The sequence below is a fragment of the Schistocerca gregaria genome, chromosome 7, assembly GCF_023897955.1.
Source record: "Schistocerca gregaria isolate iqSchGreg1 chromosome 7, iqSchGreg1.2, whole genome shotgun sequence".
In the NCBI taxonomy this organism is placed as follows: Eukaryota; Metazoa; Arthropoda; class Insecta; order Orthoptera; family Acrididae; genus Schistocerca; species Schistocerca gregaria.
In genome coordinates, this window is record NC_064926.1 from 556,021,832 (window position 1) to 556,045,605 (window position 23,774).

At 41.9% G+C, this 23,774-nt stretch overlaps 1 protein-coding gene across 1 annotated transcript in view; it reads right to left on the reverse strand.

The window, feature by feature from the left end:
* The window catches only part of LOC126281857 (probable cytochrome P450 6a14), a 95,670-nt gene extending 72,237 nt beyond the window's left edge, over positions 1–23,433 (reverse strand). The window contains exon 1 of the mRNA XM_049981119.1: positions 22,641–23,433. Within this exon, the coding sequence (XP_049837076.1) occupies positions 22,641–22,975 (335 nt within the window). The 5' untranslated portion in view covers positions 22,976–23,433. The remainder of the gene's footprint in view (positions 1–22,640) is intronic.
* Between the last annotated feature and the right edge of the window lie 341 nt (positions 23,434–23,774).

A 23,774-nucleotide genomic window follows, 5' to 3' on the forward strand; every position in this document is an offset into this window, starting at 1 on the left:
CACACCAACCAAGTTTTATCAAGATAGTTTATTTGATGGTTCAAATGGCTCTGAGCACTATAGGACTCAACTGCTGTGGTCATTAGTCCCATAGAACTTAGAACTACTTAAACCTAACTAACCTAAGGACATCACACACATCCATGCCCGAGGCAGGATTCGAATCTGCGACCGTAGCAGTCGCACGATTCCGGACTGCGCGCCTAGAACCGCGAGACCACCGCGGCCGGCGATCGTTTATTTACAGTTGGAAATGTTTCCTTGTAAATGAATGTTCCAAAGGATTTCGAACCGGTGATTTTATGTAGGTCCAAAATCTCTTAGAGATTTTATTCACATTGATAAAATATTACTTTATAATTCATTGACTCCTTCCCTCATTACTTTGCTTGTGTTCCTTACACGTCTGCGCAAAGCTTTATCAGATTTACAATTTGGTTTGAATTTTGCGACCGACTGGACCTTGAAGAAAGAAAAAAGAGAATAGCCTTCTTACTTTCTTTGACGCATCGCGTGCCTGGAACCGCAGCGTCAGCAGGCGGCTCTCTACCCCACGATGCACAGTGGACGTAATGTTTTGGTTCGTCACTGTATCCGGGCCAGTGGATAAACTAGAAAGATCCCCCACCTTTGCCTCTCGTTCCCAGGCCTGAATCTCCTAGTTTTCTAGAATGAATTCTCTAAACAATCATATAGGTTTTGGCTAAGCCAATTCTCTGCCTCTTTCTTTCTTCCAACAGTGATAGTTTGGAAGTTATACAGAATAATGCCTGTGAAATATAGAGGATAGGGGGTGAGGTACTTGGTGAAGTGATGGTGAGAGGCCAAGTACTGAGTCGTAGTTGGATAGTTCAGTTGGTGGAGCACTTGCAGTCGAAAGGCAGAAGTCTCTTAAAAATTAGTCCATACTTGGGTTATCGGAAGGCAATGATATTGAAGCGGTACCGCTAGTACGCTTCACAACTATTGTCTGTACGCAAATGATATCAGAGGGAAAATTAGAGTACGCTTCATGACTATTGATTATTATTGATTGACATGATATCAGAAGGCAAATTAGGTAACGTTTACTATAATCTACGGTATGAGAAGAGGTTTTTTTTTTTCTCTGGTAATCATAAACCTCGGCCAATGAACATGGAAATGTGTGCCTTAGTGTTTTGTTTCGTTAAGTACTCCTAAGTGTCACACTTCCTCGTCCTGTCGATAGCTTTCCTAGTATGTAAGAGTGCGTGGTAGGAGAACGTAATGGGATGTAGATAAAGAAAGGACTAATCCAGTCATAGGTAGTAGGCTTGCCACAGTCTGGTAAGAGAATGTTCAGCACAGAATTTGTCTGTGGGGACTGTAGAAAGATCGAGTCGTACGAGAATAGAGGGCGCAGGTTGGCCTTCAGCGAATGGCAGACCAGCAGTTAGAATGACGAACCAGTGTCCCCGGAACGCAGCTGCCGTGTTCCGGAACTTCTAGTAGCGGCGTCGTGCTAAAGAGACATGCTGTAGTTGAGCTCCTGTTGGTATGTGATAAGAAGTTGTGAAATGAGTTGCATCACTGTGCACGGGACTTGTGATCTATTACTTACAGTTGATTTGATTAGTGAAGTGTCAAATGTCAATGTAATTATTATTATTTTGGTGGAATAGATGATGAGAAAGTGGTAGTTGCAACCGTCTTTGTGCTAGTGTTTACCATCAGCCTTGCACATCACAGGACAGGCTTCGGAGTATTGAATAGTGGTGCTTACGAAAGCAGGTTAAATAATATAGGTACATTTTCTTTGTAATAGGGTCTTAGTCACCGGTTCGCGTCATTGCTGGTGTGGCACAGTAACTGCGGAAAGTACATGGGCTAGAAATCGGTCGATGGTATCGAGCGTTCAGATCCGATAACAGAGAGTGAGCTGGAACGCTTTTAGTTAATTTTTGGACAAATTCGTGGCATTTTATTTCCACGTTGTTTGTGTCTTGTGTGCGTGCCACACCTTTCGAAAGTAGAGAGTAACAATCAGAATATCACGACTGGTGAGTGTTTAACGGTGCTCAGGAATTATTAGACGTTCTGCGGAATAGATATTTTACTCGAGCTTTAGTGTTGGTTTGACTGTTTTTGTGGTTCGCACTTTGTGCTACCCACGTGTCTGCCTATGGTAGGCAGTACCCTGATCAAGGTAACTGGATAATAACAGCGTCCGGTCGCATATTTAAAGTAATTTGGAACTTATTGATATTGGTTTTGTGTGCATTTTCTGTACTACTTTCTGCGTTTCTTCGTGAGAGATAGGTATGTGCTTATCAAAGATCCAAGCGGTGTCTGTGGCATAGTTATTAATTTGGTGTCCCACCTCTTTCGATGTCAATGGAGGAATTGTAACGTGTTCAGCTACGTACATTCTTAACATTCATGCGGCTTTTGCGTGAGTGATGGCGGTTCTGAGTCTTCACGCCAAAATTGTATAATGCCCCCTGCCTCTCCACGTTATTAGGTCAAGTGATGAAACATTTTGTATGTTATAAATCGTAATCAAATCCTTCTCTTTGAACATGTGTTTGCTCATTATTTCAGGCTGTCCTTCTCGCTTCACGAGCTTATGTAAATAATGCACCCCCAGGCATCTTTGATGCAGAGCTTTCGCGTGGAGTACGCTGACGCAATTAGTCTTAACCAGGAACGCACAGGTGCTTTCGATGTGCGTATCTGTTAAAATGTTGTGTCGTTCTAAACTCTTCAATCCCCCCCCCCCCCTGGTAGTAATTCCATATACCAAGGTTACGATATTCCAATTCAAAATAATGTCGGCTAAAGTCCACGTAGTTTAATTACAGAGAAAAATGAAATGTTGTTTGATACAATAAAGGAAGTTAGTTCATGCAAATTACGTGTTACTCGTGACAATTCGTAACCCCTTCGTTATTAATTAGATGATACAAATCAAATACAACCTCCTTTAAGGAAAAAAAGTAGGTACAAAGTAAAATGAAATTAAATGAAATAGTTAATTCAGTTCCGCTAGTTAAATTGGTTAGGGGCTTGTTTCAAGCAAGCGGCTGCTACCTATATGTTGAATGCGTTGGTTGAAGGTGTTCCTAGCGTTATAACTTACATTTCTTATCTTATTACTTCCAGAGATCATGAGAAGTAATTTAATGTAGGACCACTGAGAATAATTAAATAGAATTTTAGCACAGGCACCTAAGCGTAAGGCAAGAGGCCAAAATTTCTCTCAATGAATGGGATAGAATAGTAAAGAGGTAACGATAACAGCACGGACAAATTGCTTCATGTACCAGCACACAAGCCAAAAGGAAAAAGCTAACAATTAAAGACACTGAAGGTAAACGTGCAATATTTGTAATTGATATTGTAACGTAATCATTGTATTTAAAACAAATATTATTAACAGTGAGAGGAAATCTCTGTGTGCTGCAGTAAATCTTGTTTACTGGTCGATATGTATCTCTAACACTCCCAAAATAATTTTTTAAATGGCAAATTAAGTTTAAATACAAAGTAGAGCATTACTGGAAGAATGTGAACACATACTGGTTCTCTGTATGATGACAGCCCTCGGGCTCACATCGTAAGGTGGCTTGCAACGTACACAGTAGACTTAGAACAGTCACAGGCACTAGTTTGCTTCTTTTTACCGTAAGTTAAGTTGCACAGTCGACCATGGGGACAATTCCATTGTCTTACAGTCCCGAACATAAGCAAAAACGTTAAGTTTAACATATATTCGTAAATTACATGTAATGATGTAGCAGTTGGTAACCCACTGTTTCATTCCATCTCTCACAGACACGCAGTAAAAGGGAAACAAAGCACATAGCTCACACACAAATATTACAGCTCCACAGTTTCAGTGGAGAATTGCACATAATGTAAGAAACTGTTGGTCAGCGGTCCTATTGGATTAGTGCTGGATGGGCAAAGGAAGTCGGCCGTGCCCTTTCAAAAGAACCATCGCAGCATTTGCCTGAAGCGATTTAGGGAAATTATGGAAAACCTGAATCAGGATGGTCAGTCTCGGGTTTGAACCGTCGTCCTTCCGAATGCGAGTCCGGTGTGCTAACCACTGCTCCACTTCGCTCAGTAAAATGGTTGTAAAAAGGTCTACAACATATAACAGTCGTCAGTTTTTCGCACAGATGTACAAAGAGAACAGCGTTAAGAATGAAGATAGCGTTGAGAAAATATCTACATCGTTTATCCTCTGTAAGGTCTAATCTCTCTTATTTTGTCCCTACAGTCATTCGAGTTGCGAGTTTGGGAAGGTAGAATTAATCTGCAGTCTCCAGCAAATGTTGGTTCTCTTAACTTAAGCAATTTACGTTTCACAAAAAGATTTGTTTCTTCCTTCCAAGGATTCGTATCATAGCTCCCAAAGAATTTCCTTAAGACTTTCCTACTGATCAGCCAGACCTGCAACAAATTAACAATTCTAGCATCACGTCTTTAAAGAGCTTGGATTTCTTCATTTAATTCTGAGCACTAGCAAGCCGCAGCGGTAAACCGGTTCTAGGAACTACAGTCTGGAACCGCGCGACCGCCACGGTCGCAGGTTCGAATCCTGCCTCGGGCATGGATGTGTGTGATGTCCTTAGGTTAGTTAGGTTTAAGTAGTTCTAAGTTCTATGGGACTGATGACCTTAGAAGTTAAGTCCCATAGTGCGCACACCCATTTTTTTTTTCTAAGCACTAGGGCACTAGGGCCATAGCAAGGGTGGGGAGGTACAATCGGTCTGGTCACGATTTCAAAACTTCCCTGTTGTACCGTAGTCGACTAGTTGCATTCTCTACAAGTAACCGAATACTGTCGTTCCATGTGATACCGTTTCGCAGCATTACGCCGTTAACTTAAATGCTATGTGCTAACAAGCCAGATTTACAAGGGTAATTCAATAAGCGCACTACTGGCCAATGAAATTGCTACACCACGGAGATGACGTGCTACAGAGGCGAAATTTAACCGTGTGTGAAATGCAAATGATTAGCTCTTCAAAGCATTCACACAAGACTGGCGCCGGTGGCGACGCCTACAACGTGCTGACATGAGGAAAGTTTCCAACCGATTTCTCATACACAAACAGCAGTTGACCGGCTTTGCCTGGTGAAACGTTGTTGTGATGCCTCGTGTAAGGAGGAGAAATGGGTACCATCACCTGTCCGGCTTTCATAAAGGTCGGATTGCAGCCTATCGCGATTTCGGTTTATCGTATCGCGACACTGCTGCGTTGGTCGACATCTGATGGCTGTTAGGAGAATATGGAATCGGTGGGTTCAGGAGGGTAATACGGAACGCCGTGTTGGATCCCAACGGCCTCGTATCACTAGCAGTCGAGATGACAGGCCTCTTATCCGCATGGCTGTAACGGATCGTGCAGCAACGTCTCGATCCCTGAGTCAACAGGTGGGAACGTTTGTAAGACAACAACCATCTGTACGAACAGATGACGACGTTTGCAGCAGCATGGACTATCAACTCGGAGACCCCTGCTGCGGTTACCCGTGACGCTGCACCACACACAGGAACGGCTTCGAAGATGCATTCAACGACGAACCTGGGTCCACGAATGGCAAAACGCCATTTTCTCGGATGATTCCAGGTTCTGTCTACAGCTTTATGATGGTCGCATCCGTGTTAGGCGACATCGCGGTGAACGCACATTGGAAGCGTGTATTCATCGTCGCCATATCGACGTATCACCCGGAGCGATGCTGTGGGGTGCATTGGTTACACATCTCGGTCACCTCTTGTTCGCATTGACGGCACTTTTAACAGTGAACGTTACATTTCAGCTGTGTTACGGCCCGTGGCCCAACCCTTCATTCGATCCCTGCGAAACGCTACATTTCAGCAGGATAATGCACGATCGCATGTTGCAGGTCCTGTACGGGCCTTTGTGGATACAGAAAATGTTCGACTGCTGCCCTGGCCACCACTTTCTCCAGATCTCTGACCAACTGAAAACGCCTGGTCAATGGTGGCCGAGCAACTGGCTCGTCACAGTACGTCAGTCACTACTCTTGATGAACTGTGGTAACGTGTTGAAGCCGCATGAGCAGCTGTACCTGTACACGCCATCCAAGCTCTGTTTGACTCAATGCCCAGGCGTATCAAGGCCGTTTTTGCGGCCGGAAGTGGTTGTTCTCGGTACTGATTTCTCAGGATCTATGCACCAAAATTGCGTGAAAATGTAATCACACGTCAGATCTAGTATAATATATTTGTCCAATGAATACCCGTTTATCATCTGCATTTCTTCTTGGTGTAGCAATTTTAACGGCCATTAGTGTACAAGCAACGGTGGTAACATTAAGAGTGCAACGGGGATTCCACTGTTAAATGCAGAGGAGAGAGCAGATAGGTGGAAAGAATACATTGAAAGCCTCTATAAGGGTGAAGATTTGTCTGATGTTATAGAAGAAGAAACAGGAGTCGATTTAGAAGAGATAGGGGATCCAGTATTAGAATCGGAATTTAAAAGAGCTTTGGAGTACTTACGGTCAAATAAGGCAGAAGGGATAGATAACATTCCATCAGAATTTCTAAAATCATTGGCGGAAGTGGCAACAAAACGACTATTCACAGAATATATGAGTCTGGCGGCATACCATCTGACTTTTGGAAAAGCATCATCCACACAATTCCGAAGACGGCAAGAGCTGACAAGTGCGAAAAATATAGCACAATCAGCTCATGCAATGAAGCTGCTTACAAGAATAATATACAGAAGAATGGAAAATAAAATTGAGAACGCGCTAGGTGACGATCAGTTTGGCTTTAGGAAAAGTAAAGGCACGAGAGAGGCAATTCTGACGTTATGGCTAATAAAGGAAGCAAGGCTAAAGAAAAATCAAGACACGTTCATAGGGTTTGTCGACCTGGAAAAAGCGTTCGCCTCCACTCTTCAATCTGTACATCGAGGAAGCAATGATGGAAATAAAAGAAAGCTACAGTAGTGGAATTAAAATACAAGGTGAAAGGATATCAATGATACGATTCGCTGATGACATTGCTATCCTGAGTGAAAGTGAAGAAGAATTAAATGATCTGCTGAACGGAATGAACAGTCTAATGAGTACAAAGTATGGTTTGAGAGTAAATCGGAGAAAGACGAAGGTAATGAGAAGTAGTAGAAATGACAACAGCGAGAAACTTAACATCAGGATTGATGGTCACGAAGTCAATGAAGTTAAAGAATTCTGCTACCTAGGCAGTAAAATAACCGATGACGGACGGAGCAAGGAGGACATCAAAAGCAGACTCGCTATGGCAAAAAAGGCATTTCTGGCCAAGAGAAGTCTACTAATATCAAATACCGGCCTTAATCTGAGGAAGAAATTTCTGAGTATGTACGTCTGGAGTACAGCATTGTATGGTAGTGAAACATGGACTGTGGGAAAACCGGAACAGAAGAGAATCGAAGCATTTGAGATGTGGTGCTATAGAAAAATGTTGAAAATTAGGTGGACTGATAAGATAAGGAATGAGGAGTTTCTACGCAGAATCGGAGAGGAAAGGAATATGTGGAAAACACTGATAAGGAGAAGGGACAGGATGATAGGACATCTGCTAAGACATGAGGGAATGACTTCCATGGTACTAGAGGGAGCTGTAGAGGGCAAAAACTGTAGAGGAAGACAGAGGTTGGAATACGTCAAGCAAATAATTGAGGACGTAGGTTGCAAGTGCTACTCTGAGATGAAGAGGTTAGCACAGGAAAGGAATTCGTGGCGGGCCGCATCAAACCAGTCAGTACACTGATGACCAAAAAAAAAAAAAAAAAATACAACTTCAGTACATGCAAATTTTTGAAAATGGGTCCATCGTTTAGAATTTAAAAAAAAAAATGTACAAGGGGCATTCAATACTTAATTAACATCTCCTTTTCTTTCTGAAAGCAGTTTGGTTTTATTCAGATATCCAATACACCGTATTGTTCCCCAGTCCTTTGGCTATAAAACCCTATTCTTCAACAAAATCGCCTTTCAATGCGTCACCATTTCTCCATATAACTGGGAGAACCTGAATGTCCGCATGGTACCAATCTACGGGGTAACATCGGAGCCTGCTTCTACAGTTATCTCCACATCGTGCACGTACTGCTTCCCGCGGAGTTCATCCTTCATTGGACTGAACAGATGGAAGTGGAGAGAAAATGTCCGCACGTTCCAACGTTGCAGGAGCCACAGCTGTGTGCGACGGGCTGGCAAGCGGGAGATTGGGCGGGTCTGTCGTCATCATGACACACACCGCGCGCGACGACTCACCGTCCTTTTGTTCACTGCCAAGTCTCTGTAGATGTGCTGCAAGCGCCAATGAATATCAGCGATGCTCTGGTTTCTCGCCGAAAGAAACTCAATAATAGATCTCTGCTTGGAACACACCTCGGTTACAGATGCCATTTTGAAGGCTAGCTACAGCGCCGCCGCCTATAGGAATTTTATGAAACTATGGGGCCGAAGAGAAAATATTCCACGATTTCCCACAACAAAGTCAGCATTTTTTCAACAGAAATTGCCAAACAAAAATAAATGCTGAAGTATTTATTGAAAGCCCCTCGGATGCCCCATTTAACAAAAGATAGCTAACGTAACAAAAGCATGATGTAATTATCGCATTCTTGCTATTTTGTCTAAAACTGACATAGTGAGACCGTGGCTGTGTAGAATTAATGTAGGTTAATTGTTACAAAGAAGAAGACAGCAACCAGCCACTATTAATACAGCTATTTATTTAGGTAAATAGCTCCGTTACCGTTTTCGAACTGGCAAGTCATCAGAGGCTGTTCTCATAATTTTCAAGATACACTTTACATTATCGTCCGTTTTCGATTTTTATTCGTCACTGTGGCGAAGTATTTTTGGTGTGTTGTAGCTCTACGGTAGAACAAAGTGTTAGAAGCGCCCTATGTTAAAATAACTAACCTGCAAACGATGAAATACAGAGTAAATAACTATGTGAGGTTAAGAGATTATGATACTTACGTCGAAAATTCTCTCTCTCAGAGGCCTCACAATATACAGATTGATTTGATTTTACAGTATGACTGGTTTTAAAGAATAACATAACATAATGAAAATGTATATAGCACAGTATTTACATAATACCACATAAGTAGCATTCACACAAGCTGGTTACTACATCTGTCAACTTCATCTGAAATATTACATGCTCATAATGTAAGGTTTATCTTTGTGTTTTAATTTTCATTATGTTATGTTATTATTTAAAAAAATCATGCTGTGAAATCAAAGCAATCTGTATATTGTGATATACAAATACAAAAGTGTCAGAGGCGTTCTCTCCGACAGAGAACGTCTCTGACACTGTTGTATTTGTAAATCTGCAATCTTTGCGATAACTTCACATGTGGTAATTTTTTTTGGTGTGTGTGTGTGTGTGTGTGTGTGTGTGTGTGTGTGTGTGTGTGTGTGTGTTTGTGTGTGTCTGTAGTGCTTTGCACGATATGGTGATGTATAAATTACATAAGTGCTGGATATACGAAAAATACAGTCCTGCAACTTCGCAACAAAATCGCGCGTATTTTTCGACGTAAGTACTATAATCGCTTAACCTCACATACTTATTTACTCTCTATTTCATCGTTTGGAGGTTAGATACTTTCACATAGGGCGCTTCTAACACTGTATTCTACCGTAGGGCAGCAACACACCAAAAATACATCGCCACAGTGGAAGAATAGAAATGGAAAACGGACTATAATGTGAAGTGTATCTTGAAAATCATGATGATGAACTTGCCAGTCCGAAACCGCTAACGGCGCTATTTACCTAAATAAATAGCAGTATTAATAGTGGCTGGTGGCTGTCTTCTTCTTTATAACAATTAACCTACATTAATCGCATTCTTAGCAGAACACTGGGTGGCATAATCATCCATAACATAAAACAGAAGATGAACAATAATGGATTACACAGAAAAATGTGTCCCACGTGTAATTCCTACTATATCGGAAAATACAGCAGAAGAGTAAAGAATTGTTCATTTCCAACAAGTAAAAAATGCCTTTAGATTTGCATACTGCGAAATGCCAGCTATTTCACAGCATATTGCAAAAGCTAAATACGTTATCAACTGTAAACGGAACAGTCTTTCAGTACTACACAATCAGGACAATGGCAGAACCCAAATGTGCAGGAACGATTAGACACACACCGTCATGAAACCTATAGATAAATGAAGAGGTAGATTTCACTATCCGCACATATTTCAGGAATTTTGAAGACATATCCTAAATGTAGCACCATGTAATAATTAATAAGGCTGCCTCTCAACCAGTAACCATGCGATTTTGTGTACTCTCAAGACCGAGAGAGTTGCAAAGTGGAGTATCCTAGCATCAGTGGTTTGATCAAACATAAATTTGTAGTGGCTGTTAGAACAACAATGTTGTAAGAACCTTTCTTGACCTGCTGTCCACACAGGAATAGTTCCCACCGACTAGGTAAAGATGTGTGTTTTCAGAAGGCAGCATACGTGCGATCCCCTTGAGGATCGGAATTCTACGCTGTGAATCTTCAGAGATTAAAAGACTGTAACAGGATACCGAAACAATAGTGAAATACTGTAACATCACAAACCTGTAGAAAGTTATATATTCGCATGTTTTTCTATGTATGTTGTTACAGAGCCTAATATTTTCTCACTACAGAGGTGGATCACAGTGGAACATTGTGCTTCCCCCCACGTTACCCATGGATTTTGCAGAGTGAGATAGCTTGCACGCCTCACCTGTACAAATAGCCATAAATGTAGGTACAACCACTACGACGTGGTATCTGTCAAGAGACGAGACCATCTTGCCGTTCTTGAAGAGGGACCTTGTCAATAGTTTGGGGAGAAAGAGTCTGGACGATTGACTGATTGTATCTTGGACATTTAACCGGCATGATTTTTCTGTGTTGGTACTGACTTACAGCTGAAAGCAAGGGAAAAGTGCAGGCGTTATTTTTTTCTCTGTGATACGTAGCTCTACCGTATAGCATGAAGACGAGACCTCTTCTTGGGTATCTGAATCTTCGGCTGTGACGAGAAAGATGATGTCGTCAGGAGAATTTAAATAAGAGCTGTACGGTTCACATTGTGGAATGTTTACCTTGTCAGTAGCTTTAAATTCAGAGTAGTCCCTCTGGGAATCAACGTAGGGGACAGGATGCATAAATCCTGCACTGCTGCTCTAGGCAGGTTCCTAGCGTACGTGGTTTCTTGTTGCCTACCTACGACCAGTTACGAAGTGTCGAGTTTTAACTGTGTCGCGTCGATGACTGTGATGAGGGTGTATTATAGGATTTGTATAGTTATGGATGAAACAAAAGGAGAGGGTGAAACCTGGTGCTAGTATAGCCTCTCGAATATGACCAAGGTAGTAGCCGATCTTAAACCGCCCATCCAATGGACGTATCACCATTAACAGAGTCACGTGCGACAATGAGGAGAAATTTGGAATGTAATCCAGGATACTGGCGCAAAGGCTGAACTTCACGCCACCGAATCTGCTCCCTTGTTAGCCAAATACTGGCAGTGAAAATTGTATCCACTGTGGGGATTCTAACCGGCGTACCAGTGTTGGAGCGTGCGTTGGTGACCTCTCATACGCAGGCGGCTGGTAGGCATGTTAGAGCTCGTAGTGGAAATCAGTGACGCGCGGCTGGCAGCAGAGACAGGATTTCTGGTTTTGTGATTACGGGTTATAAACAGAACATGAAATAAGGGTAAGAAAGGAACAGCTGTAAATAACAAACTTGGAATATGAATGAGCTGCTATGAACAACGTAGTGAACATATTGTCATAGCCAAGCTAGACGCCAGGCAAACAGCCTGAATAATACACGTTCAGATACCAATTACATCCGCAGGTTCTGAAGAGAATAATAGAATGTGTAATGAGATAAAATAAATTACTCAGATATTCCCCAGGGAAGCGTCCTGGGACCTCTGCTGTTCCTGATCTATATAAATGACCTGGGTGACAATCTGAGCAGTTCTCTTAGGTTGTTAGCCGATGATGCTGTAATTTACTGTCTAGTAAGGTCATCCGAAGAACAGTATGAGTTGCAAAGCGATTTAGAAAAGATTGCTGTATGGTGTGGCAGGTGGCAGTTGACGCTAAATAACGAAAAGTGTGAGGTGATCCACATGAGTTCCAAGAGAAATCCATTGGAATTCGATTACTCGAAAATAGTACAATTCTCAAGGCTGTCAATTCAACTAAGTACCTGGGTGTAGGAATGATCATCAAAATAAAATAAGAGAAATCAGAGCTGGAACAGAAAGGATTAGGTGCTCGTTTTTCCCGCGAGGTGTTAGGGAGTGGAATAGTAGAGAGATAGTATGATTGTGGTTCGATGAACCCTTTGCCAAGCACTTAAATGTGAGTTGCAGAGTAGTCATGTAGATGTAGATGTATTGGAAAAGAAAATTAAATTGTGATGATAGTTTGGATTGTGAAGGTAGGGAAAAGAAGAGGAACAAAAGTAGTGGAAGAACATAAACTAGGTGAAAGGAATGATAGAGAAAGTCGTAGACTTTTACACAGAGCACAATTAAATTATTGGTAAGACTTGGTTTACGAATCAAGAATGAAGTCTACTGAGATCTTCTCTGGGCCCATCGGCACATAACTAATTTTCTTATTCCACGTGCGAGAGCTTCTGGCTGTACAATGGCTGCTTTTTCACAAAATGTTACGATTTGATCATTTTGCACTTACACGAGAAACATAAATTGTAATGCTTTTGTTTGACATGCGTACAAAATAAAATATAATATGGAATGATGTAAAGAACGGTTTACATCTACAGATACAGGAAAGAGTGCGAAAAGACAATTGCCAGGTAACTAGGAAATATACACTAGCCCTCCATACCTAGGAATACTGTTGCCCATTCTCTGTTCAACAATAAAGACAAGGATCCACGTGAGAACAAGACTGAGTTTATAGGGTTCCTGCAGCTTCTGTTGCAGATTATACGTATGTCAGCCAGGTAGGTCCATAATGAGTATACATTAAAGGGCAGGAGATTGACAAGATATTATTTCACAGTTGCTTAGCATTCCCTGCATGACGGCACCCATATAACATTAGGTGTGATGCTCTCAACAGATAATAAAAAAAAAAAAAGAGGCAGAAAATTAACATTACTCGAATTTGTGGTTATAAATAAACAAGAAAACATGTAATATTGTCGAAGCCTTAGTGACACCGCCCGCCCTCCTTCCCTCCACGGCCACACCTCCGTCTTCCTAAGGTTTTCTTTCACCAACATTTGTACTTTTGTCCATACGAGCACGTAATATTAGTCTGTGCTGGTGTTCACACGGTGCACGGTTTTCGTCCCTACATTCAAATATTCTTAGACTTTGAGTACAATGTAATGTGAGATTTATTTGTACGTACCTTCTTTGCGTATGTTTCATTATGCTTACGATAGTTTATCAGTTTCCGGAAACTCTAGAGACTATATTTAATAGATCTATAGGTTCTGTCATACAATGTGTTGAAACTAGTTAGTCAATGAGTTATGGATTTATACTTGTACCTTTATAACCTAAATACACAATCTGCAAACTGTCAGTTACCTTTGAAAATATTTTTTTTAAATTTAACTAGAAACTTTTGCTGATGTGTATCATTTTATTGTAGAACATTAATACTGTGTGTTACAGTTTTTAATATTTCCATGTTGCTCCAAGTACTTAAGGAACATTTCATTTAAATATATACGCGTGTGTGTGTTCTTTCATTTTATATCTGTGTGCGTGTGCCTGTTTCTCCTTTCACTTTAGGGCACTTTTTCATTACAGATGCCGCGCGGGATTAACCGAGCGGTCTGACGCGCTGCAGTCATGGACTGTGTGGCTGGTCCCGGCGGAGGTTCGAGTCCGCCCTCGGGATAATTTACGTTAAGTAGTGTGTAAGCTTACGGACTGACGACCTTAGCAGTTAAGTCCCATAAGATTTCACACACATCTGGACATTTTTGAACACATTACAGATACTACTAACGCATTGGCATTTTGATGAATAGTAACTGTGGGCTAACGAAATAACCTCAAACAAGTTTCCACAACATGATTCATCACCTAGACACATGCAGCAACCTTATCCTCTTTTCATTGATTAATCGTATTTCTTTGCTGAGAATAACATATATGTATGAGGTAAACTCAGTGATATACAACTTTTGTAGCTGTTAAAGGTCAATGTGCAAGTTGGAATTTTAGGTGACTCTAATAGGCACATACTCTTCCCGATTACATGTTAGAGGATCTATGTACAAACAGATTACCCAGAACACTATTTCTGATTAGGTACACGATTTCCCAGTGCAGTCAAAAGTTTTATGGAACACTTGGCCTCAGCACACTGAAGTCAGATTTTTCAAGATGGATTAGACGATATTTTACACGGCTGAGGGACAGAAATGGGAGGACTGTTCCATGGACCTCAACTCTTAGGATTATTTACTGTGCGGCAAACTAAAATAATTGGTTGATGCAGAAGATATGTCTGTAATGCGGAGTCTACGAAACTACCCCCTGTATTGCTTTGTCCCTAAGGCACACAATGAATAGAGGTCTGTACACGTACGTATTGGCAGCTGGTGGTACAGTATACAGTCACTTACTTACTTAAATGGGAAAATCTTATAAAAAGTGAAAATTTTCCTGGAAATCCTGCTGAATATATGTAGAGAGTGTATTCGAAGAAAACTGCTACACAGTTGTATTGCCCTCACTGTACGACGTACGTATAGCTCCTGAGGATCATATGAAAGAGGTACGGGCACATCCAGAAGTATTCTTACAATTAAAAGCATTATCGTATTCTGCTACCTCATTTCGTAAGACAATATACTAATCGTTTTCTTTAAATGAGTACTTTTAAGATACCTTTTGTTATTACACTAATCTGTCTCGTATTTATTTGATGAATTACAAAATACCTCCACTGTCCTTCAAGGAACTTCGGACATCGGTTGCAAAGCTGTTGGAAAGTGTCAGCACAGGCTTCTTGTGGAATCGCTCTAACCACCATCGTGAAGCGTTGTTGATTACCAACAACGTCTGCGTACGTTCGCGAACAACAGTGCTTGCACGGTCTTTGCTTATTTTTAACTCTTATGTTCTCATTCTCAGAGAAAGCCGCCGTTGATCCGTCGCAAGCATCCGTCGTACTGGTGTCGTAGCAAAACGGAGATCAAAATTGAGCAACGCGTTAACATGAAGTTTTGATTCAAATTATGGCAAAAGGTGACGGAACTTCATGGAATGTTTGTGGAAATGTATGGCGTTGAAGCAGTAAGCAGAAAGTGGGTGTCTGGGTGGCTTAAACGCTTTAGATATGGATGGGGCTGTGGCGAGAATAAGCTACGTTGAGGTAAACAAGCACAGTCCCAGGCAACCTCGAACGAGTACGACGAACGCTTGCTGATGACAGTTAAAGGTAAGCAAAGACATTGTAAGCCCTATTGTTCACGAACATAGAAAGGTGCTGCGCTTAGCCAATAAATCGTGACACCGTGCTTATAGCGATTTCACAACAAGCATTTGCAGAAAGTTGTCAACACTTAAGAAAAATATGCATTCTCTATAAAGTAAAACCTCATCTGGTTTTGATGGGGTCTGTAATAGAGTACTAAAGGTTTGTTTTCACATAATAAACCCCTGTTTTATCTGAAATATGTAAGGTATCACTAACTCGAAGCTGTTTTCCAGAGAGACTGAAACATGCCGTTGTCAAATTCCTATTGAAGAACGGAGATAGGAGACACGCCAATATAGGAGACATGCCAGTAACTATCGTCCACTTTGATTCCTGACATCATTTTCCAAAATTTTTGAGAACGATGTCTCACTTGAACAAGAAGAATATCCTCAGCAACTCGCAGTTTAGATTCCAGAAGCGTTACTATACTGAGAATGCCATTTACATTTTCACTAAGCAAGTTTTACATGCATTCAGTAATAAAATAGTACCGGTTGGTATTTATGAGACATATATATATACATTTGACGACACGAATCACAGTATCCTCATAGATAAATTTATATTTTATGGGATTGATATTATATCTTACCAATGGGTAATGTAGTATTATCTAACCAAAAGAATGCAGAAAATTATGCTTAGCAATTAATTCACTGGGGCTGTTATTCCAACAGAGATGAAATAGACGTATTTTCCATATTTTTATTCAATACTGTCGTATGAAATAATGTTCTGGGGTAACTCATATATAAGAAAGTCTTCATTGTACAGAAATGTTCCGTTACAATAATACTTCGTGGTGACCCATGATCATTTTCTAAACACCTGTTTAAAGAGTTGCGTATTTAGACTACTACTTCGCAGTGTATTTGTTCGCTGATGAAGTTTGTTGTAAATTATCCAGTGTAGTGCAAAGGAACGATTATGTACATAGTTACAATACTTGGAGAGGAAATAAGATCCATTACTCCACATTAAGGAGATCTTTAGCACAAAAAGGTTGCACAATGTTGCAACTAAAATTTTTGCTCACTTACCCAGTGATACAAAATGGTTCAAAGACAGAAAAGTAAAATCTGAAAAAAAACTGAGAAAGTTTCTCCTTGACAACTGTTTCCATTAAGTAGAGGAATTTATATTACTGTAATGTATAAAAAGTGATATGTAGAAATTAGTACCTCTCATATGTATGTTTGTTGAATAAAAAACACGAAAATACCACGTAAATGTTCAACAATATTAGGAGAAGGATAGAGTGCTACTCGAGCATAAATGATTCTTTGCGTTGCAGCAGGCGCAACGAGAAGACTGTTACACATTCCAGCTTTCGGCCAAAGCCTCCTATACCAAAGAAAACACGCCGTGCACATGTGCCCGCTACAACCGGCAGTTTCGATGGAAATGCGACACACATGCGTGCGACTCAAACTGACTAGCGATGTGCATGTTAGATGACTCATCCCACATCACCACGATTTAAAGTGCAAAATGATCAAAGGAATATGAAATTAACTGAACTTTACGACAGATGTCAGAAGTGTGTTGTAACTGATTACAAAGATATTAAGACTTTCGTGGCGACTTGTTGACCGACTCTCTGTTGATTTCTGTCTCGGGTGTTTCGGACGACGATTGTTTGATGATTTTTCTGGCATTTTACCAGCAGGGGTGGCTGGTAATGTCATAGCTTCACCATACACTAGCAGTGAAGGGTGAAGCTTTAAGAATGATAGCCACTCGTACTGGTGAAAAGTCACACAAATTGTAAACAAAGGCCTGGCAAAGAACCAGAGACAGAGACTAACAGGTAAAGGTAATTACTCTTAAAGATCCTAAAGCTGTTTTGTTTGTAACTATAGTTTCCTTTATTTTCTGAGGAAATTCACCGAAATTTTCAGACGCAACTTATGTACTACGTGAAGCGAAATGTAATGTGAGGAGGGCCATGCGAGAGGCGTTAAATGAATTCGAAAGTAATGTTCTATGTACTGACTTGGAGCAAAATCCTAAGAAATTTTGGTGTTATGTCAAAGCGGTAGGTGGATGAAAACAAAATGTCCAGACACTCTGTGACCAAAATGGTACTGAAACACAGGATGACAGAGTAAAGGCTGACATACTAAATGTCTTTTTCCAAAGCTGTTTCACAGAGGAAGACTGCACTGTAGTTCCTTCTCTAGATTGTCAAACAGATGACAGAATGGTAGATATCGAAATAGACAACAAAGGGATAGAGAAACAAAAACGCTCAAAAGAGGAAAGGCCGCTGGATCTGATGGGCTACCAGTTCGATTTTACACAGAGTACACGAAGGAACTTGCCGCCCTTCTTGCAGCGGTGTACGGCAGGTCTCTAGAAGAGCGTACGTCCCAAAGGATTAGAAAAGGGCACATGTCATCCCCGTTTTCAAGGAGGGACGTCGAGACAGATGTGCAGACCTATAGACCTATATCTCTAACGTCGACCAGTTGTAGAATTTTGGAACACGTATTATGTTCGAGTACAATGACTTTTCTGGAGACTAGAAATCTACTCTGTAGGAATCAGCATAGGTTTCGAAAAAGACGATCGTGTGAAACCCAGCTCTCGCTATTCGTCCACGAGACTCAGAGGGCCATAGACACGGGTTCACAGGTAGATGCTGCGTTTCTTAACTTCCGCAAGGCTTTCGATACAGTTACTCACAGTCGTTTAATGAACAAAGTAAGAGCATATGGACTATCAGACCAATTGTGTGATTCGATTGAAGAGTTCCTAGATAACAGAACGCAGCATGGCATTCTCAATGGAGAGAAGTCTTCCGAAGTAAGAGTGATTTCAGGTGTGCCGCAGGGGAGTGTCGCAGGACCGTTGCTATTGACAATATACATAAATGACCTTGTGGATGACTTCGGAAATTCACTGAGGCATTTTGCGGAAGATGCTGTGGTGTATCGAGAGGTTGTAACAATGGAAAATTGTACTGAAGTGCAGGAGGATCTGCAGCGAATTGACGCATGGTGCAGGGAATGGCAATTGAATCTCAATGTAGACAAGTGTAATGTGCTGAGGATACATAGAAAGAGAGATCTCTTATCATTTAGCTACAATATAGCGGGTCAGTAAATGGAAGCAGTTAATTCCATAAATTATCTGTGAGTACCTCCCCCCATGAACCATGGACCTTGCCGTTGGTGGGGAGGCTTGCGTGCCTCAGCGATACAGATGGCCGTACCGTAGGTGCAACCACAACGGAGGGGTATCTGTTGAGAGGCCAGACAAACGTGTGGTTCCTGAAGAGGGGCAGCAGCCTTTTCAGTAGTTGCAGGGGCAACAGTCTGGATGATTGACTGATCTGGCCTTGCAACATTAACCAAAACGGCCTTGCTGTGCTGGTACTGCGAACGGCTGAAAGCAAGGGGAAACTACAGCCGTAATTTTTCCCGAGGACATGCAGCTTTACTGTATGATTAAATGATGATGGCATCCTCTTGGGTAAAATATTCCGGAGGTAAAATAGTCCCCCATTCGGATCTCCGGGCGGGGACTACTCAGGAGGATGTCGTTATCAGGAGAAAGAAAACTGGCATTCTACGGATCGGAGCGTGGAATGTCAGATCCCTTAATCGGGAAGGTAGGTTAGAAAATTTAAAAAGGGAAATGGATAGGTTAAAGTTAGATATAGTGGGAATTAGTGAGGTTCGGTGGCAGGAGGAACAAGACTTCTGGTCAGGTGACTACAGGGTTATAAACACAAAATCAAATAGGGGTAATGCAGGAGTAGGTTTAATAATGAATAGGAAAATAGGAATGCGGGTAAGCTACTACAAACAGCATAGTGAACGCATTATTGTGGCCAAGATAGATACGAAGCCCACACCTACTACAGTAGTACAAGTTTATATGCCAACTAGCTCTGCAGATGATGAAGAAATTGAAGAAATGTACGATGAAATAAAAGAAATTATTCAGATAGTGAAGGGAGACGAAAATTTAATAGTAATGGGTGACTGGAATTCGAGTGTAGGAAAAGGGAGAGAAGGAAACATAGTAGGTGAATATGGATTGGGGCTAAGAAATGAAAGAGGAAGCCGCCTAGTAGAATTTTGCACAGAGCACAACTTAATCATAGCTAACACTTGGTTTAAGAATCATGAAAGAAGGTTGTATACGTGGAAGAACCCTGGAGATAGTAAAAGGTATCAGATAGATTATATAATGGTAAGACAGAGATTTAGGAACCAGGTTTTAAGTTGTAAGACATTTCCAGGGGCAGATGTGGACTCTGACCACAATCTATTGGTTATGACCTGTAGATTAAAACTGAAGAAACTGCAAAAATGTGAGAAATTAAGGAGATGGGACCTGGATAAACTGAAAGAACCAGAGGTTGTACAGAGTTTCAGAGAGAGCATAAGGGAACAATTGACAGGAATAGGGGAAAGAAATACAGTAGAAGAAGAATGGGTAGCTCTGAGGGATGTAGTAGTGAAGGCAGCAGAGGATAAAGTAGGTACAAAGACGAGGGCTGCTAGAAATCCTTGGGTAACAGAAGAAATATTGAATTTAATTGATGAAAGGATAAAATATAAAAATGCAGTAAATGAAGCAAGCAAAAAGGAATACAAACGTCTCAAAAATGAGATCGACAGGAAGTGCAAAATGGCTAAACAGGGATGGCTAGAGGACAAATGTAAGGATGTAGAAGCTTATCTCACTAGGGGGAAGATAGATACTGCCTACAGGAAAATTAAAGAGACCTTTGGAGAGAAGAGAACCACGTGTATGAATATCAAGAGCTCAGATGGCAGCCCAGTTCTAAGCAAAGAAGGGAAGGCAGAAAGGTGGAAGGAGTATATAGAAGGCTTATACAAGGGCGATGTACTTGAGGACAATATTATGGAAATAGAAGAGGATGTAGATGAAGACGAAATGGGAGATACGATACTGCGTGAAGAGTTTGACAGAGCACTGAAAGACCTGAGTCGAAACAAGGCCCCCGGAGCAGACAACATTCCATTAGAACTACTGACGGCCTTGGGAGAGCCAGTCATGACAAAACTCTACCAGCTGGTGAGCAAGATGTATGAGACAGGCGAAATACCCTCAGACTTCAAGAAGAATATAATAATTCCAATCCCAAAGAAAGCAGGTGTTGACAGATATGAAAATTACCGAACTATCAGTTTAATAAGCCACGGCTGCAAAATACTAACGCGAATTCTTTACAGACGAATGGAAAAACTGGTAGATGCAGACCTCGGGGAGGATCAGTTTGGATTCCGTCGAAATGTTGGAACACGTGAGGCAATACTGATCTTACGACTTATCTTAGAAGAAAGATTAAGAAAAGGCAAACCTACGTTTCTAGCATTTGTAGACTTAGAGAAAGCTTTCGACAATGTTGACTGGAATACTCTTTTTCAAATTCTAAAGGTGGCAGGGGTAAAATACAGGGAGCGAAAGGCTATTTACAATTTGTACAGAAACCAGATGGCAGTAATAAGAGTCGAGGGGCATGAAAGGGAAGCAGTGGTTGGGAAAGGAGTGAGACAGGGTTGTAGCCTCTCCCCGATGTTATTCAATCTGTATATTGAGCAAGCAGTAAAGGAAACAAAAGAAAAATTTGGAGTAGGTATTAAAATTCATGGAGACGAAGTAAAAACTTTGAGGTTCGCCGATGACATTGTAATTCTGTCAGAGACAGCAAAGGACTTGGAAGAGCAGTTGAACGGAATGGACAGTGTCTTGAAAGGAGGATATAAGATGAACATTAACAAAAGCAAAACGAGGATAATGGAATGTAGTCAAATTAAATCGGGTGATGCTGAGGGAATTAGATTAGGAAATGAGACACTTAAAGTAGTAAAGGAGTTTTGCTATTTAGGAAGTAAAATAACTGATGATGGTCGAAGTAGAGAGGATATAAAATGTAGATTGGCAATGGCAAGGAAAGCGTTTCTGAAGAAGAGAAATTTGTTAACATCGAATATAGATTTATGTATCAGGAAGTCGTTTCTGAAAGTATTTGTTTGGAGTGTAGCCATGTATGGAAGTGAAACATGGATGATAACTAGTTTGGACAAGAAGAGAATAGAAGCTTTCGAAATGTGGTGCTACAGAAGAATACTGAAGATAAGGTGGATAGATCACGTAACTAATGAGGAGGTATTGAATAGGATTGGGGAGAAGAGAAGTTTGTGGCACAACTTGACTAGAAGAAGGGATCGGTTGGTAGGACATGTTTTGAGGCATCAAGGGATCACAAATTTAGCATTGGAGGGCAGCGTGGAGGGTAAAAATCGTAGAGGGAGACCGAGAGATGAGTACACTAAGCAGATTCAGAAGGATGTAGGTTGCAGTAGTTACTGGGAGATGAAGCAGCTTGCACAGGATAGAGTAGCATGGAGAGCTGCATCAAACCAGTCTCAGGACTGAAGACAACAACAACAACATCTGTGAGTACGCATTATGAGTGATTTAAAATGGAATGATCATATAAAATTAATTGTCGGTAAAGCAGATGCCAGACTGAGATTCATTGGAAGAATCCTAAGGAACTGCAATCCGAAAACAAAGGAAGTAGGTTACAGTACGCTTGTTCGCCCACTGCTTGAATACTGCTCAGCAGGTAGGGATCCGTACCAGATAGGGTTGATAGAAGAGATAAAGAAGATCCAACGGAGAGCAGCACGCTTCGTTACAAGATTATTTAGTAATCGCGAAAGCGTTACGGAGATGATAGTGGAAGACTCTGCAGGAGAGACGCTCAGTAGTTCGGTACGGGCTTTTGTTGAAGTTTCGAGAACATACCTCTACCGAGGAGTCAAGCAGTACATTGCTCCCTCCTACATATATCTCGTGAAAAGACCATGAGGATAAAATCAGAGAGATTAGAGACCGTACAGAGGTATACAGACATTCAATCTGTCGACGAACAATACGAGACTGGAATAGAAGGGAGAACCGATAGAGTTACTCAAGGTACCCTCCGACACACACCGTCAGGTGGTTTGCGGAGTATGGATGTAAATGTAGATATATTAATTGAAGGTGAGGGAGAAAAGGTCACCGTCTTTACATAGTGGGTGCAGCTTTCCTGGAGGAGTAAGGGTCACAGTCTCTTACATACTAAGTGAAACCTGCCTGAGGGAGTAGTGGCTGGAGTCGTGCTTCACTCTCCAGACGAGGTCGGGGTCTCGCAGCATGAGACACGGCCTGCCGACCATGTAGAAGCCCCCGTACGGCTGCCCTTCCAGCTGGCGGTACACCTCGTCCATGACGCCGCAGAGGTGCCTGGTGCCCAGCAGCAGGTCCTCGGCGTGCCCCAAGAAGAGCCGTGAGGTGGCCTGCGCCACGCCCATCCGGCGCCAGTAGCCGCGGGCCACGTGGGCATTGGCCACCAGCAGCGCGAGGGCCAGGGCCGACAGCGCAGCCGTCGCCCAGCTGACGTCACACAGTGGCCACCACGCGACCGGCATGCCTGTCTCCGGCGGGGCCGCCGAAACACTTGTCGATCGCTTCCTAGCTGCAGTTTAGTAGCCTCGCCACTAAGTACGCGTGACACATCACATCAGCCTACAACTTCAGTAGCATTTACAAGAACTTAGTACCAATAAACCAGTCGGTATCTCTCCCTGCATTTGGCAACATATCTTCTCCAATACTGAGCCACTTCAAACCAGTTGTCACATATTCCTCCAAACTGAGCAAGAGAACTGATGATTTATATTGACTGTTCTGACCGCTACGAGTGACGCTGATGAACACTAATTAACAGACGGGCACCACACTTTGAGTGGCGCGATCTGCAAATCATCCCACGGTATCCTCTTCACACGGTACCTGTTCGAGAGTAGGCGCTGTCGGATGCAGGGGAGGAAGGTGCGAGCCGCTCGCCTGGTACTTCTGCGACGGCGCACTGCCAGTGACTTAGTGCAGCTCCTGCCGAGAGACGGAGAGACTCCACGATGCCGTCACGTGACCTGTGTTATGTCAGAGCTTATCTGCTCGTATCGGGCGGCAGAGCACTCTGCCACCGGCCGCTATCTCCACTGTGGCCTACTTTACTCGAGCGATATCTCTCGGCTTCGAATGTCACTATTCGGAGTATCTACTCGTGCTATATGAGGAATAATAAACTGAGGCGCCAAAGAAACTGGTATAGGAATGCTTATTCAAAGACAGAGATATATAAACAGGCAGAATACAGCATTGTGGTCGGCAACACCTATACAGGGTGCTACAAAAAGGTACGGCCAAACATTCAGGAAACATTCC